Source organism: Mastomys coucha, unplaced genomic scaffold, assembly GCF_008632895.1.
Source record: "Mastomys coucha isolate ucsf_1 unplaced genomic scaffold, UCSF_Mcou_1 pScaffold18, whole genome shotgun sequence".
Taxonomy (NCBI): Eukaryota; Metazoa; Chordata; class Mammalia; order Rodentia; family Muridae; genus Mastomys; species Mastomys coucha.
In genome coordinates this window covers 68,004,912-68,029,602 of record NW_022196900.1, presented here as the reverse complement: position 1 = coordinate 68,029,602, position 24,691 = coordinate 68,004,912, and the positions used below count along the sequence as shown (strand labels likewise).

Below are 24,691 nucleotides of genomic sequence, written 5' to 3'. Positions count from 1 at the left end.
TAATAATACTCCTTTCCCTTGTTAAGGCGCTCCTTTCCTTTGGAAGATCAGATCTCTACTGAAATTATCATTCTTCCCCATCTCTCCTCTTTCAGATCATCCCTTAGAATATAATCCTTATATTTTTTGTGAGTTCGGGCTTTCTTAAAATCCTATTCTCTTTACTTCATTTGTTATTTTTATTGTTCTTCCCTAGTCTCTTTGTTTTGACTGTTCAGCCTGATTTCCAAACTGGACTTAGGACATTGTTTCATCAAAGGCTGTTTTCCAGCTTTTCCCTGTCCCTTCATTAAAGTGCAAACCAGCCCCTGATCAGTTCTTTCCCCTTTAGTTACGTTTAGCCGAAGATCTGGTCAGTTTGTGCCTCAGTTCTTAGATGTCTGTGACAAGTCTTCCTTGAGTAATCAGGGTTTCTTCAATACTCTTCAGGGCGTCTTTGCCCTTTAGTAGTACCAAAGCATTTTTCCAAATATTTAATTTCTGTGGACCTCATATTTTTAGGAACTGGGAATTTATTTTGCTAGATCCCCTGCATACTCTATAAATCCATTTTCTGGGCATTTAAAACACTTTCCATGGTTTCTGTCAGCAATGCAGAACAGACTATGTAACATAATCGTAGAGGTGTCTAAGAATTATTGTACTTTTTTTTTTTAAGCAAAGCATTTTAAGTGTTTGCCAATAGAAGTGAAGAATATTTAAAGAAGAGTTTGTGTTAGTTACAACTGCTGTCATTCAGCCACTGTTCTTTTGTATGTAGTCGTAAGATGCTAATAAATAGGGACCTCTTTGAACCTCTGGAATTGGTGACCTCTTCTTTGCCATTAGAAACACTATCAATGTCACATTGATGCCTGTTTTATTTTCCTGGTCCCTCAAGTGCCTCAGCCCAGAGAGCAGAGGAGAGTTTGGTTTGCTGATGGGATCTTACCCAATGGAGAAGTTGCTGATGCAGCCAAATTAACAATGAATGGAACTTCCTCTGCAGGAACTCTGGCTGTGTCACATGACCCAGTCAAGCCTGTAGCCACCAGTCCTCTACCAGCAGAGGTAAGAATAGGAGGGCAGCTAATAGTGACTACTACTTTGCTTAGCATGGTACTTACTGTCTGTCTGCTGTCCTTTGTTAAGTTGAATAACTTCTGTGTGAAACCTTCTGTACTTTGGACCTAATTTAATAAGAGTAACTCCATTTGTGTCTATGTCTGAGTAAAGGAAATACGGCAAAATTAGCTGCTCTTGTTTGTTCTATATTTGAAAGTTCTTTTCAAGGGAACGATTGTCAGATAGGCTCAGGCTGGTGCTATAGATAGAGGCCAGGCTTAGAAGGTATCAATATCCCTAGATATTTGTTTTCAAATTATGTTCGTGGGTTCAGTGGTGACCTCAGAAGTGTTGTAGAGGAAAGGGTATAGTGACCTGAAAATAGCTAAGGGACATTGTGTTTGTTTTTCTTCCAGCATCTCCAGTTGTTTAACTTGTTGTTTCCATTTAAGATTAAAAGATGATGCCAAAGTTTAAATTACGTTTATAAATCTTTTTTCTCCTGGATGGAAGACTCACAGTTTACCTTATGATACTAACTCATAGTAGGTTTTCACTTTCATATCTGTAGAATTAGTTACAGTTTTGAAACTAATGGAATTTTCTTTCTTTAAACCTAATATTCAGGGCTGGAGAGATGGCTCAGCGATTAAGAGCACTGACTGCTCTCCCAGAGGTCCTGAGTTCAATTCTCAGCAACCACATGGTGGCTCACAACCATCTATAATGAGATCTGGTACCCTATTCTGGCATGCAAATGTACATACAGATAGAGCACTCAGACATTTAAAAAAAAGTCAATATCTAATATTCAGAAACATAGAAAATACCAGCTCCTTTTTATTTATTTATTTGCCCTTGTTGAGGCTTAAAAGATTAGATCCAGGACCTAGTAAATGGTAGATTAAAAAACTTCTACCACTGAGCTATAAATCCAGCCCCTTTAAAGTCGTTATTCTGGAGTGGAAGTATACTAAGTTGCAAGCTGGTCTTGATCTCATTCTTAGCTGGGGCAGACCTTGAACATCTGTCTTCCTGCCTCAGCTTCCTGAATGTTTGGGATTACCCTGCTGTGACACCAGTCCTGGCTTTTTACTTTTAAATTAAAAGATAAAAGAGTTTGGATACATTTTTATGAAACCTTTTAGAGCAGTTTTCATTTCATGGAAAATTGAAAAAAATACTGAGTTGGGCATAGTAATGCACGTCTTTAATTCCAGCACTTGGAAGGCAGAGTCCAAGACCAGCTTGGTCAACATAGTGTGTTTCAGGACATCCAGGGCTGCATACTAAGACTATGCCTCAAAACAAAACAAAAGAAAACATCCCGCCGGTTGTGGTGGCGCACGCCGGTAGGATTTGCTGAAGGAGGCAGAGGCAGGAGGATCACGAGTTCGAGGCCAGCCTGGGCTACGCATGGCCGGGTGGTGGTGGCGCACGCCTTTAATCCCAGCACTTGGGAGGCAGAGGCAGGTGGATTTCTGAGTTCGAGGCCAGCCTGGTCTACAGAGTGAGTTCCAGGACAGCCAGGGCTATACAGAGAAACCCTGTCTCGAAAAATCAAAAAAAAAAAAAAAAGAAAGAAAACATCCCAAACAAACAAAGAGAAGACAGAGGTTTCTCACATACCCCTGTCCTCATACATATATGCTGTCCATCATTATCAGTGTCTTCCCAGTATAAAGAAGTTGGTGAACCTGCATCATGATCATCCAAAGATCACAGTTCACATCATTGGATAAAGTTTGTACTTCTAAAGTTTCCAGAAATTGTTCTTGTTTAAATGTATGTTTAGAAATACTTGTTCAAATATTTATCTCCATATTACTTCTGGACTTTGTAGTGATTGTAATTGCTTGTTGTTAAGATTAACTTTACTGAGGCTGGGGCTGTAACACAGTTGGTTAAGTGCTTGCCTTACATGCATAAAGCCTTGGGTTCAATCCCACCACCACATAAACTGAGCATGGTATTGAATGCCTGTAATCGAGGGTAGGAGAATCAGGAGTTAAAGTCATCCTTAGCCATATAGTGAATTTAAGGACAGCCTGAGCTAGAGATCCTATCTCAGGAATTAAGGGGCACTTGGTGTGGTGGCCCACACCTTTAATCCCAGCACTTGGGAGGCAAAGGCAGGTAACCTTTATGAGTTTGGGGCCAGCCTGGTCTATATAGTGAGTTTCAGGACAGCCAAGGCTACATAGTGAGACTTTGTCTTTAATTAAAAAGAAGAAGAAGAAGAAATTCCAAGTGTTTAGCCAAATAGTTACTTATATCTTACTAGAGTCTTGCATACACTCTAATGTTCACATCGATGATTTGCTTGTCCTAGGCTGATATTTCTCTATTCTCTGGGAGCATTACTCAGGTTGGAAGTCCTGTTGGAAGTGCAATGAACCTTATTCCTGAAGATGGTCTTCCTCCCATCCTCATCTCCACTGGTGTGAAAGGAGGTATGTGGACAGAAAGGTTAATCCATGCCACACATGGCCTTCTGTTTAAGGAAAGGATGTCAGGGATAGCCATTCTTCTCTGGCTGAATGCCGTGAAAACATGGCTGGGACTATTCTAGTGTAGCTGTTTATGGGTTTTGGTTAGTGTCATTTTTAGTCTCTAGAAAGATATTTCAAAATTTACCAAACTCTCAAGAGTTGCTTGTGGTTCTAGAGTTCAGCCAAGTGCACCCAGGATGCTAACTTACCTTTCCATTTTGAAGTATGATAATACCTTCAGGAAGATATATCAGGAGGACTTAAGCAGCAATTTTGGTGTTAAAAGTATCTTTTAGCTGGGTGTGGTAGCACAGGCTTGAAATATGTTTTAATTAAATAGATATACAAAGTATTTGGTTTTTCTTAGTAGAAGATGGTATAAACAACTGAATATAACAGGTAACAAGCTTTATCAAAAGAGAACCCAGTATCTGATGTACTTTATTAATAAAATAAACCATTATAATTCCTTATTAAGCTAAAATTCATTAAGATAACCCAAATTTGTGGTTACACAGCAACCTTCTTAATAAAAATACATTGTAGGAGCCGGGCAGTGGTGGTGCACTCCTTTAATCCTAGCACTTGGGAGGCAGAGGCAGGCAGATTTCTGAGTTCGAGGCCAACTTGGTCTACAAAGTGAGTTCCAGGACAGCCAAGGCTACACAGAGAAACCCTGTCTTGGAAAATAAAAAAATACATTGTAGGGAGTCCTGGTAAAGGAGCACAGACATGACACAAGCAAAGAGTGCTGAGCTAGCTGGGACAGCGGCTTCTGATGCATGCACATTAGCATCCGGTCAGTCCATTTCCAGAGATGAAGTACTAATATTAGTTTCATTTCTCCTTCATCTTAGCCTTTCCCCTGATCCCTGTAACTTCATACATCCTGTCTTTCATCTTTTGTACTATTGCCAGGTACCTTTAGAACATGGATACTACCACAAATTATAGAAATATTTAATGGACTGTCAGTATAAACTGCTTACTTTATGTGGTTGAGTATTTTGCCTGGATGAATTTCTGTGTGCCACCTGCATGCCTGGTAGCCATAGAGGCCTAAAGAGGGTCTCCTGGAAGTGGAGTTATGGACATTTGTGAGCTGCCATGTGGATGCAGGGAACTGAACCCAGGTCTTCTGCAAGAGCAGCAAGTACACCTGAACTCTGAGCCATCTCTCCAGGATAATTTATTTGAACATGCATAGTTCCTTGTAACCCTCTTTCAGCTCCTCTTGTCATTTCACTTCTAACACCTTACCTGTCATTTACAGATTATTTTTTATACTTGTATGTTTTTTCCTTTGCTATGGAGTAATGAACTTTATAGATGGCAAAATACTCATTCTTTTTTTTGTTTGTTTGTTAAATATTTATTTATTTATTTTATGTAAGTACACTGTAGCTGTCTTCAGACACACCGGAAGAGGATGTCAGATCTCATTTCAGATGGTTGTGAGCCACCATGTGGTTGCTGGGATTTGAACTCAGGACCTTTGGAAGAGTAGTCAGTGCTCTTAACCGTTGAGCCATCTCACTAGCCCAAAATACTCATTCTTTTTTTAAAAACTATTTCTAAGTAAACTCTGGTGTATTTTTAAAAGCAAGGTACCTATACCTATTTAAATGTCATTGTGGGTATTAAATCAGATAACATACCCTTATGTCTATAGCAAGAAACTGGCAACAATTAAGTTGGTATTAATTATGACTTTCTCTTTCCTCTGTTTGAAAGCCTCATGTATGCCAGTCTTTGGAGCTACTTAGCCTTTCAGTTGTCTCTCAGTCTTTTCCTAGAATGCCTGCAAAGTAACACTGTGCTGATTTTCTCTATTCTGTTATTCTTTGTGTCTGTATAAATACTTTTCTCATTTGTTGTAGACAAACTGTAAGTCTGATGGTTTCACTTAGACCAGGAAGTCATTAGGCCTTGATTCCTGTTTCTAAATGCTGCTGCTTCCATGGAGCCCATCCCAGGAAAGTTTGTGTGTTGTACCATCAGAGGCCACTGTCCCAGCTAGCTCAGCACTCCTCGGTTCTGTCACCCTTGTGCTCTTTACCAGGACTCGCCACAACACATTTTTGTTAAGAAGGTTGCTGTGTAAGTGAAAATATTTGGGTTATTTTAGTTTTGAGACAGGGTCTCACTGTGTAGCCTTGGCTGTCCTGAAACTCAACATGTAGAGCAAGCCGGCCGTGAACTCATAGAGATCCACCTGCCTTCATCTCCTGATCTGCTTGGATTAAAGGTGTATGGGGTCCCACTGCTACCCAGCACTGGGGAGGTGAGACGTGGGAGTTTAACTGTGCTTATCCCTTGCAGCTGGCAGGTGAAGCACAAGACACCACACCAGGGGTAGGAAAGGGTGGGAAGGCACAGTCTAGAGATGTGAGAAACCCGAAGCTGGTATTCCCTGGCTTCCAGACTCCAGTTGCAGCTGGAGAACCACTCAGAGAAGTCAGGAACAAAGTGTCAGGGGTCCACATGCCTGTGAAGAGGCTGGAACTAGGGGCTCCCAAACTCCTGGACATCTAGGTGTCACTGAGTCTCGAGGAGGCGAGGAGTTGGGGAGTTGGGGACCCTGCTAGCATCTAGCCCAGGGCTGGGGCCAGGGCAGCTCCAGCTTTAGCTCAGTGGTGATTATCCTTAGCTTGGCTGCGGAAGCACAGAGAGGTCTTCTCCAGGAGGCTTAGGCTGCGGCTCCTCCATGCTCCCCACAGTGATTCTTGATGAAAGAGACAGTTCATGACTCTAACCTGTTTATTGACTGTTCATTGTGGAATATGGATGCATACTGTACTATATCAACTTCTCAGGACAGACCTAAGATTAAATACCATTTGCACAGAGGAATATCTGGAAAGGGAAGCTTATTGGCTAAACCCTCAGGGCCTCTAGGTACCTAATTAGCCTAGGAAACTCTGTTCTGGGCCTACATGACCACAGGTCCTGTTTCCTTATGTGAGGAGTGTGGCTTGTGTTCCATGCCAGGAATTTGGCAGGGAGCAGGGAGGCGCCTACTGTCTCAGGTGTGTACCTACCGAGTCTCCAGGTCTCAGACCCACAGGGATGGGCCACCACATCCAGGTATTTTAATAAATCATAGTTTAATAAAGAATTGTAGTAGTTTATTATTAAAAGAAAGTCATATTTCTTGGCTCTGCTTTGATATTACAGTCTCTTCACTAGAATTTTGCAGTTTTTTATTTTACTAGGATAACTTATTTTAAAAAAATTAAATCACTTTATGTTTTTCTTTCAAACATATTTTCATTGAAAAGAAGGTAAAAAAGTCAGTTTTTATTTCTTTTGATCAATGAAAAATGTATCATTTTTTCATCCTGGCTATCCTTTTATGATATACTTTATGAGAACAGCACTGAAATTTCTATTTTTAATTCCTTTTCCTTATTTTTAAGTTTGAGTCATGATTTTGACTTTATACTGAGATGAACACCATTAAGAATGAAGTGGTCAAGTAGTACAGTATGTGCTTCCATAATTAGGGGAGGAATGCATTGGATCTCTCGAATATTATCTTGTCTGTGCTTACAGTCTCAAGTATGGCTTACTAGTGATTTCAGTGATCTGTGTGGTAAGTTCTTAGATTTAGAGAAATTATTTCAAGAAAACAGTTACTAATATTTTTTTAGTGTATTAAAAAAGTCTGTTGGGAGGCAGAGGCAGGTGAATTTCTGAGTTTGAGGCCAGCCTGGTATACAGAGTGAGTTCCAGAACAGCCAAGGCTACACAGAGAAACCCTGTCTTGAAAACCACCCCAAAAAAAAAAAAAAAAAAAAAAAAAAAAGTCTAGTGCTTCATAAGGATCAAAAAATTAAATAGAATAAAAGTATAAAATAAAAATTCAGGCTCCCTCTGTCCCAGTTTCTTGACATCTTTTCCATAGGAATTCCTAGTATATAATCACCTTTTAATATATTTTTGGCCGGGCGGTGGTGGTGCACGCCTTTAATCCCAGCACTTGGGAGGCAGAGGCAGGTGGAATTCTGAGTTCGAGGCCAGCCAGGGCTACACAGAGAAACCCTGTCTCAAAGAAAAAAAACAAAACAACAATATATTTTTGATTAGTTTAAATGTTGTTCTTAAAACATTTGTTCTGTGACCTTTTTGTTAAATAAAGAGGTAGAGCAGATGGGAAACCAGCTGTTGTGGGTGAAGGTTTATGTATAAGACAGCCTTATTTTCATTCCAATCAGGGTAACATGTAGGGAGACATTGGGTACAAACCATGACCTGTGTCATCCTATTTATAAGTCAAATGCTTGTCTCTTTCATGTGACTAATCATCCCATTCTCCACTAGATTTCTTTCTCAGTCTGTCCCTTTAACCAATCCACTACAATGTTTTTTTCTTTTTTACAGATTATGCTGTGGAAGAGAAACCGTCACAGATTTCAGTCATGCAGCAATTGGAAGACGGTGGCCCTGACCCACTTGTCTTTGTTTTAAATGCAAATCTATTGTCAATGGTTAAAATTGTAAATTGTAAGTTAGACTTTTTTAATTAAAAATAATTTAAACACATACTTTTTAGAGCCTTTATAATCTTCACACAAAAATATTTTAATATATAATCATATCCTACTGGAAACAGTTCTGAAAAAGTTGGTTCACATAAAATCGACAGCTGTAAGGCTAACTGGACCTCTTACTTTTAGGCACAGAGATGAGATAGATGAGTTCTCCCTGGAAGAAAGTCAAATAAGTCTTGTAGTGATGTGGGTTAAATTCTTGAAATGGGTATGTTAAGTCACAACTCATGACTAGAATAATTGTAAGTGAGTTACCCAGGGGAGCAAACAGTTCATAGGAGATCTTAAGATCCAGAAGCATTAATCATCTTATGTGCAGAATATTATGTGGGAAAAAATGTTAACTATATAATATATACTCAAACTGTGATCCTTAACTAAATTATCAGAAGAAACTTGAATTCTTGGTGCTGGAAGAATGGGCATCAGTGTAAGAAAGAAGACAATAATTAAATCTTGATTCTTTCTGGTATATATTAGAAAGTAAGGACTACATTTATCCTGGAAGAGGCAGTTTGCAGGGAACGTCCTCCAGTCTCCACCGTGTGCTTGTTTTACGTTGACCTTAGAGATTAGAAACACCTCTGCTTCCTTACAAAGTCTCCATTGATGAGATGGAGGTTTCTGCCTCAGTCATTAGTTAGACCTTTATATAGTTGGCCTATTAATGCTATCCATTTTTCATTCCAAATTAAGTATTGTTTTGCTTGAAATTTCAGTTTGCCACATCCAGTTTATAAGTTACAATTAGAAATTAGCTAACGTCTCCATTTGAATACAGACGCCATCCAGTGCTTTTACCTAGTACAGAATCTTGCCCACGGAAGTTATCTATTAAATGATTATGGAACAAAAAAGAGAGAGGAATTAGCTAGCCTACAGTTCCTGAAGCACCTTAAAATAGTGGGTTAATTGAAGGGCTGGGAGCTGTTTTAGTTGGTAAAGTGCTTAGCATGCAACCATGAAAACCTGAGTTTGATCCCAGCACCAACATTTAAAAACAAACAAACAAACAAAAAACAGAAGAGGAGGTAGAGGAAGAGACCAGGTGAACCAGCATGTGTTTGCAATCCCAACACTTAAAAGCAGATGTGGGAATCTCTGAGGTGTCTGACCATATACTCCACCCAAATTGGCAAGCTTTATGTTCACTGAGAGAACCTCTCTCAGAAAATAAGGTGGAAAGCAATTAAAGACACCTAACATCTCTGTGGCACATGGATGTGTATGTATATATATGCATGAATTAGGACTAGGTACTTCCTAATTAGGTACCCAATGTAGTAATTTTCATATAAAAAGAAAAGGCTCTTTTATTGGTTTTGATACAAATAGTGGTATTGTTCATTATTTTATCTGAATTCCTTTGGAAATCCTGTTGTTAGGACGTAAATGATAATGTGTCAAGGATGAAATGATATTTTTTGTTGCATATGCAAAAAAAAAAAAAAACACAGCTTTTGCTTGTGTTTTTTTTAACCCTTTCTAACCTAAAGTGAAAAGGTAAAAGTAGTCTTGACAAACTATACTTTGTACAGTATATAACAATGTAAAGTTGTATTCTTTTTTTTTAGATTTACTTATTTATTTTATGTATGTGAGTACACTGTCACTGTCTTCAGATACACCAGAAGAGAGCATCAGATCCCATTACAGATGGTTGTGAGCCACCATGTGGTTGGTGGGAATTGAACTCAGGACCTCTGGAAGAACAGTCAGTGTTCTTAACCACTGAGCCATCTCTCCAGCCCTAAAGTTATCTTCTGATTATCTAGTATTTTCTCTCAGAAAGGATTGTAATTACACTAGCTAGTACATAAAAATGTATTTTCTTTTGGCCACAACCTGAACTCAAAGCTAAAATACTGGGTTTTATTCTTTTTGTTCCTAGTTTTTACATAAATAATGGTAAAGTGAATTTTGTGTATGGGTGTGATGTGTGTGTAGGTGAACATGCCCATGCATGTGCCTATGGAAGGCCGAATCAGTATAAGACTCTTTGTGTATTGTTGTCTACCTATTTTTTTTTGATGGGAGAGAAGCTCCCCCACTAAACCTGGACAAACCTGGAGCTTACTAATCTTCTTCTACACAGGCTCAGTTCACAGTGACCCTCTAGGATCGTCCTTTCCTAAGGTTACAGGCAGGTGCTATTGTGGCCAGCTTTTTCTGTAAGTGTCAGGGATCTGAACTCCAGTCCTCACACTTGTACAACAAGAGCTTTACTCATGGAGCTGTCTTCTAAGCTCCCAGGAAAAGTGATTTCTTTTTTAAATAGTTACATGGAGGATTCTATCTTTATTTTCTATTTAAGTTTTAAGTATATTTTCATTTTTTGTTACTTCTTTTAACTTCCTTCCAATTATTTTCTTAAATATTGAGGAAAAAACAAGCAAAGACATTGCTGTATTTTATTTTCTACAATGATTCTTTGTTCATGTAGTGACCATTTAAAATTTAAAGTTGAATCATATGGACTTACATGATCTTTCTTTTTCTTTTTTTTTCTTTTCTCTTTCTTCTTTTCTCTTCTGTATTGTAACAGATTTCTTTGTATCCTTTTGTGATCAGTTATTAAGAAGAATGTATTTTTATTTCCCCTTTAGATGTGAACAGGAAGTGCTGGTGTTTTACAACCAAAGGAATGCATGCTGTGGGCCAGTCTGAGATAGTGATTTTGCTACAGTGTCTACCAGATGAGAAATGTTTGCCCAAGGACATTTTTAATCACTTTGTGCAGCTTTACCGGGATGCCCTGGCAGGTAGGAATGAATGCTTTATAACTTTGCACCATTGTAGATGATAAAAATTTGAACTCAGATATAAAACAATCCTGTTAGATTTTGACACATGACATTGAACTTTTATGTGCTGGGAATTTAATACAGGTCCTTATGCTAGGCAAACACTCTACCATTGACCTATATTCCCAGGCCTTAGACTTTATATTGGAGGCAAGTTAGAACTTTCCATAGTTGTGAAAATTACATATTGTATTACTTTCTGTGATTCTCTTTAGTTTACAAAGGATAGACTCAAAATTATGAGAGAATCCATTGACCTTGGAGTAAGAATGTTATTCAGAGTTACTAAGGGTCATAACATTGGTATCTAGTAGAAGGAAGCATAATCATGAGTCATCATCATACCTCCCTTGCTGACTGCTGCAGTCAGGAGAATTGGCCCTGTCCCTGGCCTGAGCAAAGCAAGGAGAGCTGGCCCACCCCAACATCTACCCCACTGATGAACTTTTGGAGTATGTGAAAGGGCTTGTCCTGCAGAACCAAAGCTGCAGGAGCTCCATGACACAGGGCAACAACAGAGTATCTGAGAAGAATCCTTGTGAGGATCCAATATTAATAGTATAGCAGAAGCCAGAGGCCTAGAACCAGACCAGTGACTCATTGCAAGTAAAGCTATTTGGGCAAAAGAGTTTACTGAGCTTCCATGCAGAGAGAGGTGGATTCCTGGGGGGATTACTGGCTACCTTAGCCCAATTAGCCACAGTGAAAAAGCTTGTCTCAAAAACATAAAGAAGATTGGCTTTTGAAGAATGACATCCAAGGTTGACTTCTGTCTTCCACACATATGCACACATGTATAAATACATATACAAAATGAAACTTTTGCAAATATGGGTATTTCACAGGGAAAGATTGGGAATATGTGTTTGATTGTGTCTTGCTCAGTTTTGTGTAATGATAATTATTTAAAATATGATTGGTTTCTTCATAGAAAATAATGAATTTTTTGTTTTAGGGAATGTTGTGGGCAGCTTGGGACATTCTTTCTTCAGTCAAAGTTTCCTGGGCAGTAAAGAACACGGTGGGTTCTTGTATGTGACATCTACCTACCAGTCACTGCAAGACCTGGTGCTTCCGGCCCCTCCTTACCTGTTTGGGATTCTCATCCAGAAATGGGAAACCCCTTGGGCCAAAGTGTTTCCCATTCGACTCATGTTAAGACTTGGAGCTGAATATCGACGTAAGTACAGATGTCTTTAAGGAATGTAGCCAGGACATGTAATTAAATAAAACATGGAATATTTTGATCCTCCTCTGGTGATATAATTCAATAAGAAATAACCTTTTGAAAAAAGGTATACTAAATATGATCAGTGTCTGAATGTATTTGGCTATAAGGGAAAGAGTGAGAATACCAAATGAGGACATTCATTGTATTTTTTTCCTTTGCAAATTTATTCTCTTATGGTTCACTGATAAAAACATCATATTTAAAACAATTAATTTGAAAAGGTATTTTGTTTGTTTGTTTGTTTTGGTTTTGGATTTTTGTTTGTTTGGTTGGTTTTAATTTTTCAAAATAGGGTTTCTCTGTGTAGCCCTGGCTGTCCTGGAACTCACTCTGTAGACCAGGCTGGCCTCGAACTCAGAAATCTGCTTGCCTCTGCCTCCCAAGTGCTGGGATTAAAGGCGTGTGCCACCACTGCCCAGCAAGGTGTCATTTTTATAGTATATCTGTACGCATGTTTGTTATTACTTGGTTAGAAACATTTATAAAAATTTGTTTTGCTTGACTCAGTCTGATAATGGAAACTAGTGGTATAGTGATGACTCTCAACTTGGTAAGCTGTCTGTTGGATCTTTTCTGCCCATGATTGTAGGAGTATAACTGTGTGTGTGTGTGTGTGTGTGCGCGCGCACGCCTGCCTGCCTGCCTGTGTGTATGTGTCTATGTGTGTATGCTTTTTTTTAAAGACCCTAAAGATAAAAGTAAGCTTTACTTTAAGCTTTATATCTTCACTTACTTAAAGTGCTATGTCTAAGAATAAGAATCCTTGAGTATGGTCGTCAGCTCCGCCATTTATTAGTTGTATAAGTTTAGGAAAGTAATTTAAGTTTTCTGATCATTAGCTTCTCAAATTGTCAGGGTTTTGTTGATCTAAATTATTCCCTCATGTTATACTATATTGTTAAAGGAATAAAGTAAAACAGTAAATGAAACATTAATATATAAACCAGAAAACAATATGTTCTCAGCAAGTCACCTTTTGTACTAGTTTACTTTTTTTTTTTTTTTTTTTTTTTTTTTTTTTTTTTTTTTTGAGACAGGGTTTCTCTGTATAGCCCTGGCTGTCCTGGAGCTCACTCTGTAGACCAGGCTGGCCTCGAACTCAGAAATCTGCCTGCCTCTGCCTCCCAAGTGCTGGGATTATAGGCGTGCGCCACTACACCCTGCTAGTTTACTTTCTGTTACTATGATAAATACTACAACCAAAAGCAACTTGTAGAGAATATTTCAGTTTATAGGTTGCAGTCCATCATTAAGGAATCTAGGATAGGAGCTCAAGGCAAGAACCTGGAGGTAGAAACTGAAGCAGAGACTAAGGAGAATGCTACTTAAATAGCTTGCTCCCAGGCTCACTTCAGCCACCTTTCTTTTACAGCCCAGGCTCACTTGCCTAGGAATGGCACTGCTTTCAGTGGCCTGGGCCCTCCTATATCAATTTTCAGTCAAGAAAATGCCACTACACATATGTCCACAGACCAGTCTCATGGAGACAGTTCTTCAGTTGAGGTTCCCTCTTCCCAAGTGTGTAAAAACAACAACTAAGATTAGCCATCACACCTATATTTTTTTTTATTTATATATTATTCATTGATTAAGAATTTGATCAAGGGGCTCTGGAGAGATGGCTCACCATTTAAGAGCACTTCTTGTCTTATAGAAGACCAGGTTCTCTTCCCAGCACCCACATGGTGGCTTACAACTATCCACAACTCCAGCTCCAGGGGATTCAGTGCCCTCATCTGATCTATGGAGCTACCAGGCACACATGTGGTACACTGACATACATGTAAGCAAAGCACTCACACACATAAAAATAAAATAAATACATCTAAACAAATTAAAAGAAAAAAATAATTCAACCAACGGCTGGACATGGTAATTTACACTTCTAATCCCAGTACAGAAATGGCAGAGGCAGGAGTCTCTGTGAGTAAAAGGCCAGCCTACTCAATAAAGCTCATTTTAGGCTGCCCAGAGCTACATAGTGAAACACTGTCTCCATAAAAAATAAAAATAAAATAAAAAAATAAAATAAAAAAAGCCGGGAGGACGTGTCATCTACTTTTAACCCCAGCACTCAGGATGCAGAGGTAGGTGGATGTTTGTGAGATCAAGGCTCACAAAGCTTTGTCTACAGAGTGAGTGCCAAGACAGCCACCCAGAGAACCCTGTCTTCAAAAAGCAAACAAACAACATTTAATTAAAGCCTATGAGGTGTTTTGAATCCTGGAAATTCAGAAATGGCTAAGATATAATTATAGAATCTTAGGAATATACTTAAGGAAAAAATTTAGGATTAAAGTGATATATTGTATTGTAGATCTATGCTTATTGTTAAATTCTTTGGGAGCTCCAACCAGATCTTGATCATTTTTTTAAAAATGTTTTGATTGTTTGTTTATTTGTTTACATTTGCATTGGTGTTTTTGCCTGCGTTTGTGTCTGTGTGAGACGTGGTGTCTGGCCTTTCTAAGGAGAGTCTTGACTTTTTGAGTACAAGGGGATTAGGGAGAAATTTGTTTTTCTGGATCATACCAATCAGCTGCTTCATAGGACCTAGTGAGTCACCCTGAAATTGCATCAGATTGTGTCAGATCTTGGAGTTACAAACAGTTGTAAACTGCCATGTAGGTGGTGGGAATTGAATCCTAGCCCTCTGGAAGAGCAGTCAGTGAACCTGTGAGCCATCTCTCCAGTCCTGGTGATCCTGATCTTGATCAAGAATGAAGGAGTTGGTTTAAAGCACTTCTTAGGTGAAGATGGAACTCTAAAGACAAGTGAACAGCAGAAAGAAACAGAATTGCCTGCAGAGACAGCCACATGTTTCTTTGTCGTGTACTGTTATTTCAAACTGGGAAACTTGGTCAGTGGGCCAGCCAGGAGTGTAACCTGGTGTCTAGCCTTTCTTTTTCTTTTTCTTTTTTTAAAGATTTATTTATTTATGTATATAAGTACCCATTGCTCTCTTCAGACACACCAGAAGAGGGCATCGGATCCCGTTACAGATGGTTGTGAGCCATCATGTGGTTGCTGGGAATTGAACTCAGGACCTCTGGAAGAGCAGTCAGTGCTCTTAATTTAACCACCAAGCCATCTCTCCAGCCCCATGGTGTCTGGCCTTTCTAAGAGCATCTTGACGAAATTTGTTTTTCTGGATCATACCAATTAGCCTGCTTCATAAGACCTAGTGAGTCACCCTGAAATTGCATCAGAAGACTTTTCTGGTTATCAGAAGACTAGCTGGCTTAGGAGTTGTCTGTTACCATACTAAATACTTTCTGAGCCCAACATTTGAAATGTCATAATAAGCCATTACAATATATTTAAAAAAGGTGGTGGTGGCACACGTCTTTAATCCCAGCACTTGGGAGGCAGAGGCAGGCAGATTTCTGAGTTCGAGGCCAGCCTGGTCTACAGAGTGAGTTCCAGGACAGCCAGGGCTACACAGAGAAACCCTGTCTTGAGAAAAAAAAAAAAAATGTAACAGTGGTATCTCTTCCTAGATGTTTAAACTGCCAAGTTTAATCTGATAATTTCTCATTTCTATAGTTTACCCCTGTCCACTGTTCAGTGTCAGATTTCGGAAGCCATTGTTTGGAGAGACTGGGCATACCATCATGAATCTTCTAGCAGTAAGTTGGGAAATTTCCTTGTATCTTTCTTGTGCTTGTACAGGATAAAGGAGAGAGAGAGAGTTCATTATTGTGTTGACAGCTATGCCCCTGCTGCTTCAGGCAGGTGAAGGCTATGCTGGAGGAGAACAGAACATAGATCTGCTTTTAAAGACAGATGGAGCTCTTGGGTGGAGCACAGGATCCCAGCCCTGATTGTACTTTCTAGTCAGTGACCTTGGCGGATTCTTGTAAGGACTAGAACACTGTAGAAATGAAGACCTAGCATTTTGTCTTATTTTCATTGTAAGAATGGCATCTGCCATCTCTATATAGTTCACTACTGAGCCAAAAATTGATCTAAGGTTGTGCTCAAATAAATGCCAGTAAGGCTTCTTCTCCTCACAGACCTGTGTATAGACTAGGAGTTACATCCCCCCCCCCACCCCTATTTGTTGATCTCATATCTTTATGTGTACAGACTGAATGTTTTGGGCAAAATTTGGTCAATTAAAGTTTCTGCTACGTATTTCACTAAGATGAATCTTAGATATTTAGAATGTTCGTGAAACTTCCTATACCACCTCCCAGAATTGCTTGTTAAATTCTGACTATTCTATATATGAGTTCCACACAAGTTGGCAACTTGAGGCTAACATCAGTACTGACCCTCCCTGTGTGTATGTGTGTGTGTGTGTGTGTGAGAGAGAGAGAGAGAGAGAGAGAGAGAGAGAGAGAGAGAGAGAGAGAGAGAGAGAGAGAGAGAGAGAGAGAGAGAGAGAGAGAGAGAAAGAGAGAGAGAGAAAGAGAGAGAGAGAAAGAGAGAGAGAGAGAGAGAGAGAGAAAGAGAGAGAGAGACTATGAACATTCACATGCAACAGTATGTGTCAGAAGATAACCACCAGCGTCTGTCTTTGCCTTTAACCTTTTATGAGGCAGGGTTTCTTGATATTCACCATTACATCCAGACTTGCTGGCCCTTGAGTTTCCAGGGTTTCTCCTGCTTTTGCCTCCTGTCTCCTATGTGTACAGGTATTGGGATTACGAAAACATACACCATGAGTCAAACTTACATGGATTCTTGTAATTCAAACTCAAGCCTTCCTGCTTTCACAAAAAGCACTTTTACCCATTGAGCCATTTGCCCAACCCATAATCCCTATTTATTAGCCAGTCAGATTATTGCCCTATTATTATTATTGTGGCCTGGTTGTTGTTGTTGCCCTATTGCCCTATTATTGCCCTCAGGCCCATTTCATTTTTAGATTGAGACAGTCTCTTCTAATTGTTCATGCTGACCTTACACTTATTATCCTCCAGCCTCAGCCTCTAGAGTAGCTGGGATTATAGGCATGAACCACTGTTTTGGTTTTTTTAACCGTGGGGTCTGGGGTGATATGTGCTGAAAGCTCTTTTTTAAGGGAGAAAGGATTTTTGTCCATCTCTATGGGAAAGTCCCAGCAGTAGGAATTACAGGCAGCTGGCCATGCATCTAGGGAAGCAGACCATGACCAATGCTGGTGCTCACCCTGCTTTCTCCTTTTTACTGAGTCCTGGACCTCTAACCCTTGAATGATGCCTCCCACATTAAACTGGGTCTTCCTACCTCCATTAACTTAATCTAGATAATCCCTCACAGATACATCCAGAGGCTAACCTAATCTAAATAATCCCTTTCAGGTGTTCCTAGAAGTTTGTCTCCTGTGTGACTCTGGATCTGGTCAAGTTGACAGTATTAACCATCACACTCCTTTACTTTTTAAATCCAGCTATCTTTTTAAAAACATCTGAAAGCCCAAGTTTTTGTGACTTTGGCTTATGATCCTCACCAGTTACAGTGCTGAGGCAGAAGGGTCATCACAAGCTTGAGACTAGGCATTGTGATTTCAGTGTGTGGAAAGCTGGATATTTTTGTTTTCCCATCAGTAGTCTTGTGCTCTGTTGCAAGTAGCGGAGTCATAGTACTTAGAAATCCCCTCCTCTTGCCAGCCTAGGCTGTGCCTTCTTGATTTTAAGTTTCAGCTTCTTAGTCTAGCTATTAATAAAATTCAGTCATTTAAATTCTTCTTTGATCATATTCCATGTCCAATCCCATGGCAAATATTGTCAGTTTTTCCTTAATCTGACAGATTTTCGCTCTCTTTTGAAGTGTTAACAGTTTATGTAACCACTGTCTCTTCCCTGAATTACTTTTATTATGCGTATCTCATTCCTCTTATTTATCCTTTCTCACCACCTAGTCTTCATAAAAAAATAAAAACAGGCCAGAAAATTCCTCAGAATAGAAGTCAAACATTTTGTGATATCAAGTGTGGTGATTCAGATCTGTAATCTTAGCACTATAAAGGCTGAGGCCAAGAACTATAGCTAGCCTGCAAACTTACTACATAATAAGTTCCAAGTCAACCTGGGGTACATAACAAAACCGTGTCTAAAAATAAATAAATAAATAAATAAATAAATAAATAAATAAATAGAAGAAAAATAATATCAAACCTTTTAGTGATGACATATAAGAACTAATGAGCCAGGCAGTGGTGGCGCACACCTTTAATACTGGCACTTGGGAGGCAGAGGCAGGTGGATTTCTGAGTTCAAGGACAGCCAGAGCTATACAGAGAAACCCTGTCAAGGAAAAAAACAAAACAAAACTAATAGCATCCAGCTAAATATACTGCTATCTTAGATTTGACTTGTGCTTCTGTTGCTTCAGCCATCCTGGATAGCCACACATACACTGTGTCCATACCTCCCTGCAAATTAAAAGACAGACAACTAATATATATATATGTATTTACACAGTTAGAGCTAGACTGCAGACAGTGAGGGCTTCCATCATACATCTTCTCATTGATTAAATAAGCAAGTTCACCCAATAGTGACATCATTTCTGTTTGTGCTATTTTATTACTATAAATCAAATCCTAACATTTTGTCATGTTCTACTTTCTTCTGCTTTGCTCAGGACTTCCGAAATTACCAGTATACTTTGCCAGTTGTTCAAGGTTTAGTGGTTGATATGGAAGTTCGGAAAACAACCATCAAAATTCCCAGCAACAGATACAATGAGGTAAGATTTTTTACCATGAAGAGGCATTTTTTTCATAATTGAAAATGTGAATAAAAGTAAAACGTGTATAATTGAATAGATTTCCTCTTCAGTTGTAGTAACTCAGTTTATATTAAATTTGACTTAGTTCATTTATGTAAAATTTACTTGTAGAAAAGTAGAGTGATAAATTCCAGACTTTTGTAGTAATTGGTTATATCATTTCATCTTTCAATACTGTGATAGTGTTACATTTTTATTAGAAAGTATAAAGTTAGCTATAGCATAGTTATAAAATTTCTGGTGGAATTTATTTTTTCTTTTTGTCCCTAGTATAACAAATGCTTTATTGTTCAATTGTTCTGCTTTTTTAATTGAAAGTAGACTTCTTTTTCATAAATATGTTCTGATTAAGGTTTTCCCTGCCCCCAATTCCTTCCAGATCTTTTTTGACTCCCCACTCATTCAAATCCACACCCTTTCTCTCTTTCTCTCTCATTAGAATGCAAGTAGGAATCTAAAAATAATAAAGTAATGTAAGACAACATAAGATAAAAACAAAACCAAGCTAACTGAAATAGGATGAAACACATAAACTACCAGGAGAAAAAGCCACAGAAAAAGCACCAAAATACATATAAACGCAGAGGCACACATTCGCATACACAGAAATCCCATAAAAACACAAAACCAAAAATCCTCATTCATACACACACACACACACACAGACACACACATGCACAAAAGACCTATAAGGAAAAAGAAAGAATGAAAAAATAATAATAAAAGTAATTCCCAGACAAAGCATTATGAGATAAGGAACCTCCAGAAATGCCATTGAGTTTGTTTTGTCCTCTACTGCTGGCCATGGAGTCTGTCCTTAAGGGTTGTTTATATGCCCAATGAGACTTCATTGGAGAATACTAATTTTTCCTTTGCTAGTGGTTTTCAGTTGGAGATAGCTTTTGAATTAGAGGTGGGACTCTGCCTACTCCCTCTCAGGGCTGGGACTCCCTCAGGCTAAGACTTGGGCAGGGATAGTGCTGCGCTGCCCCACAGCCCCTGTGAGTTAGTTCACATGTAAATCAATCTCACTGCTTTAGAAGAAGAACTTGTTTGGTGTTCTCTGTCCCCACTGACTCTTACAGTATTTCCATTTCCTCTTCTGTAGGATTCCCTGAGCTATAAGGGCAGGGATTTGATAGAGACACCCTATTTAGGACTGATAGAATAAACAAGATCTCTCATTCTCAGTACTTTGTTCCATTGGAAGTCTGTTTATATTCCCATCTACTGCAGAAGGAAGCTTTTCTGATGATGGCCGAACAATGTACTGATCTATGTGTATAGCAGGATTTCATTAGGAGTCATTTTATTGCTATATTGTTTTAGCAGAACAGTAGTATTTAGATTTCCCTAAGTCCCTGGCCTATCTAGCTTCAGGTTCTTGGCCATGTGAGCAGTGTTGAGTATGGGTTCCATCTCATGGGATGGGCCTTAAATCCAGTCAGATATTGATTGGTTACTCTGATATACTTTGTGTCATTAGTACATCAGTGTATCTTTCAGGCAGGTCACCATTGTAGATGAAAATGGTTTTTGCCTTTTTCCTTTGGTATCACGCAGAGTGCCTTCTAGTACTGAACGTTAGTCAGTAGGAGTGAAGGATGTGAGTAGGCACCAGCTCAGCTTCTAAGTGCTCACTGAGTTGTTTAGGTGTTGTCTTCAGCAATAGGTCCGTACCATCAGTTTGTAGTGAACAGTCAATAGCCTTGGCAATAGCCTGAGCTCTTTGGGGGTGTCTCTCAGTTATCTCTGGCCAACAACTTGATTAGATGCAACCCATTTCCAAACCTGGAGGTTTTATTTGGTGATGAGAGATGTCTACCTGGGCATACACTGCCAAGCCCATTCAGGTCCTTATGCTTGCACAGCAAGCAGTTTATTTATTACTGAACTGTGTCTCTCTCTGCCCTATAGATGGTCTTTTTACTCTAACATGTATGGGCCTTGATCTGCTTTTGCTTCATAGCTTTTCAATAACCTACTTCCTTATTTACATACATTTACCTTACTCTTCACTTGCTTACCCTACTTACTTTTCAAGTATAGACTTAAGAATATTTTCTCTTAGTTGATTTTAATTCCTATTGGGTGGGGGGTCCCTGCAAAAATTATGAATGACAGATGAATGATCTGCAAGAGACAAGAAGAAAATTCAGAGCCGGGCGGTGGTGGCACACGCCTTTAATCCCAGCACTTGGGAGGCAGAGGCAGGCAGATTTCTGAGTTCAAGGCCAGCCTGGTCTATAGAGTGAGTTCCAGGACAGCCAGGGCTATACAGAGAAACCCTATCTCAAAAAACAAAAAACAAACAAAAAAAAAATAGAAAAAGAAGAAAATTCAGGTCAGCACAACCTAGCCTGTGCTGGTTCAGACTTCTAGAGTCTGACCCTGAGCAGTTTACCCTAAGCATATTTAAGCATAGTACAATTTAGAAAACATTTTTCTGGTATAATATAATACCCTGTGTACAAGGAGGTAGAATCTATTCTTTAATTACATCAAAACTCAACTGAAAGTACTTGTCACATCTTCCAAGAAGATAGGTTCTAGAGGTATGTGTTATCAGAAGTGCCTAGGGAAAGATCTGATGTTGTCCTAGTCATACAGATGGTGTAGAGGTCATTTGTGCTGTTTGTGGGAGCTTAGGGGAGCCCCTGACTATATAGATAATGCAAAAGTCACCTAGTCTACTTGTCACTGTCAGTCCTGCTTATGGGAGCTTGGTATAGCCTGACTCTTTAGATAACATGGATCACTAGGCTATTAATCACCTCCATTCTGCCTTCTTAGATTTTTCTTAAAAAACAGCATTTTTTAGCACTTTTGTTTCCCTCAGAGCTATCTTTGAGCACAGGGACCTTTGTGCGCCCAACAAATTCTCATCTGGAATAGCTTTTCCCTGTTGTGTACATTTCAAAGAAAGTTTCCCCTTTGAGAAAGAGTCTCACTATGTAACCCCAGCTGGCTTGGATCTTGCCCGAGACTCACAAAGATCTACCTGCCTCTGCAAGCACTGAAATTAAAGGCATGCACTACCATGACCAGCACATTCCTAGAATTTTTTGCATAGTATTGATAATCCTATATTTGTTATTTCATGATTAATATTTTTCTGTGTCACTTTTAGTTCGTGAGGCATATGTCTGTCTTACTTACTACTGGTAAACTGTCTAGTGCATAGTAGGTACCAAGAAATATGTTGAAAAATAATATGAAACGGGAGGCAGAGAGATGGCTCGGTGGAGGGAAGCAGTAGCCACACAAGCCTGTTAGTTTGAGTTGAATCTCTGGAACCTACATTTAAAAAGGAAGTGGCTGAGTGCTGGCATACATTTTGAATTCTAGCACTCCTAACGTAGAGGCAGGTGAATCTGTGAGTTTGAGGCAAGATTGGCTTACATAGAGAATTCCAGGCTATCCAGGGCTACATAGTGAAGCTTAGTAACAAAGCAACTATCTCATGTTCCTTATGTTTTTACTGTTTGAGTACATAACAAATGCAGAATTCTGCATATAGAAAATACTTACAAATTATTATTAGATAAATAAATGAATGACATCTTATGAATAATGAATGATGCTTACACATTCAAAATACTGAAATATTAGAAAGATAGCCTAGCATGGTGGTTGGAGCCTGTACTGCCAGCTTTCAGGAACTGTGGAAAGACATATCAGGAGTTCAAAGCCATCCTCTTACATATTACATGTATGTGTCTCCCAGTAGATGACCACAAACTACATTGTGAAGAAGAAGCTAAAACAGATAAATAGGTTAGTGGGAAGTAAGATTGTGCTATACTGCCTTGTTCATAGGCTTCAAAAACCAGGGGAAGAAACTTAAAGGTAAATCTGCATGTGAGCGCAGGTGAGCATGTGGAGATCAACTTTCTGGAGCCAAGTTGCTCCAGAGATCTGACGCAGGTCATCAGGTTTATGTCAACCCTCTACCCACAGATATACTTATATATTGGGCAATTTGGAAAAACATGCAAGTGCTTAATAAAATGAGTATGGAAAGTTCATTCTGTACACAAGGAAATTAGGACACAGATAATTATTCTTATATCCAGCAAGTAGTTGAGCTACTGCCAAACCCAGGCATATCCTATGTTTGTTAAGATCAGAAAAATGGGGCTGAATAGATGGCTAGTGGTTAAGAATACTGCTGGTCTTGCAGAAGACACAGGTTGAATTTCCAGTACCTATAGTAGAGAATCACAAGGGGTTCCTTGTATCTCAAGTTGCAGGGGATCCAGTGCTTGTTCCTTCTACAGCATGGACCAAGTACACATGTAGTGTGTGTGTGTGTGTGTGTGTCTGTGTGTGTGTGTCTGTGTCTATGTCTGTGTCTGTGTGTGTATGCAAGCACTCAAATGTTCATAGTATATAAGTAAATCTTAAAAGACATAGTGTAAATAAATCAGATTTTGGAATAAAATAGACTAGTTGTTGTTGGGGTCTGGGAGATGAACACCAATCTCCAACAGGGATAGTTTATTGAGCATTCATCCCAGGACTTATCAGTCAGGACTGAAAATCGGACTCAGGAGCTGATTGTGCCCCTGAGGCCGAGTCCTATAGGGCTTTTAAGTCTGAAATTCATAAACATCTGTTTCAAGTTACTTTACCAAGCAAGATTTAGGGATAGGAGACTTCCTTAGGGACATGTCTTTGTTGTACATTTATCCTGTTCCCATTGGTTGGGATATTCACCTGTGGCAGGAGACATGCTTTACCTAACATTTGTGTCTTAATTTGCTAACCAGGATGTCAATTACCCATGTACATGTCTCTTTCTGCCAAGTAGGATGTCAAGTCCCAGAGAGGAACTTAAAACTTTACTGGAGCCAGGCAGCGTTGGTGCATGCCTTTAATCCCAGCACTTGGGAGGCAGAGACAGGTGGATTTCTGAGTTCGAGGCCAGCCTGGTCTACAGAGTGAGTTCCAGGACAACCAGAGCTACACAGAGAAACCCTTTCTCAAAAATACAAAAAAAAAAAAAAAACCTTTACTGGACCCCTACTCAAAATGGAAGCCTTATTCCAAATGGTTTCTTATTTTGGTGCAGGTATGTCTTTTATGTTGGTGTCTATACATGGGTGCAGGAAGTGTAGGTATGTCTTTTATGTTGGTATCTATACCAGGGGCAGGAAGTGTAGGTATGTCTTTTATGTTGGTGTCTATACATGGGTGCAGGAAGTGCAGGTATGACTTTTATGTTGGTGTCTATACACAGGTACAGGAAGTGCTGCCAGGTGGTTGACTCAGGTCCAAGCATATTGTGGCTAACTATACAAAGCAGTTCTAACTGACCTCTATTGTGATTGGTTTTCATGAACACCAAAACACAGAACATAACAGAATATTTCATCATAAGAATTAACCTTTCACCGGGCAGTGGTGGCAGATGCCTTTAATCCCAGCATTTGGGAAGCAGAGGCCGAGGCCAGCCTGGTCTACAGAGTGAGTTCAGGACAGCCAGGGTTGTACAGAGAAACCCTGTCTCAAAAAAAAAAAAAAAAGAATTAACCTTTCAATCTCTAAACTATAAACAACTATATTCCCACTTTCAAGATTGTTGTGTCGTTTTTATCAGTATATCACATAATTAGTGACAAAAAACGATGCCTGGTATATTATAGTTGTTCATTCATTATCATCATTCAGATTACTCACTTGTATAGCATTTATTGAACTTATGTTACAAGCTTCTCATAGGCTTGTAGGTTATGTCTAACTTTCTACTATAACTAAATCCATTTAGGAAGTGTACAGTAACTGTGAATGTATAGGAAAGCAATCAGTGGTGCAGACTCTGGAAATAGTTTTTTTTTTTTTTTT

The 24,691-nt window shown here is 39.2% G+C and overlaps 1 protein-coding gene across 3 annotated transcripts in view; it reads left to right on the top strand.

Annotated features, from left to right (window-relative positions):
• Positions 1–24,691, top strand: part of Zfyve9 (zinc finger FYVE-type containing 9) — a 162,376-nt gene that overhangs the window by 90,571 nt on the left and 47,114 nt on the right. For all 3 annotated transcript variants that reach the window (XM_031378131.1, XM_031378132.1, XM_031378130.1), the window contains 7 exons: positions 881–1,050; positions 3,377–3,497; positions 7,920–8,042; positions 10,696–10,851; positions 11,849–12,073; positions 15,671–15,753; positions 18,698–18,802. In XM_031378131.1, coding sequence (XP_031233991.1) covers positions 881–1,050; positions 3,377–3,497; positions 7,920–8,042; positions 10,696–10,851; positions 11,849–12,073; positions 15,671–15,753; positions 18,698–18,802 — 983 coding nt within the window. The remainder of the gene's footprint in view (positions 1–880; positions 1,051–3,376; positions 3,498–7,919; positions 8,043–10,695; positions 10,852–11,848; positions 12,074–15,670; positions 15,754–18,697; positions 18,803–24,691) is intronic.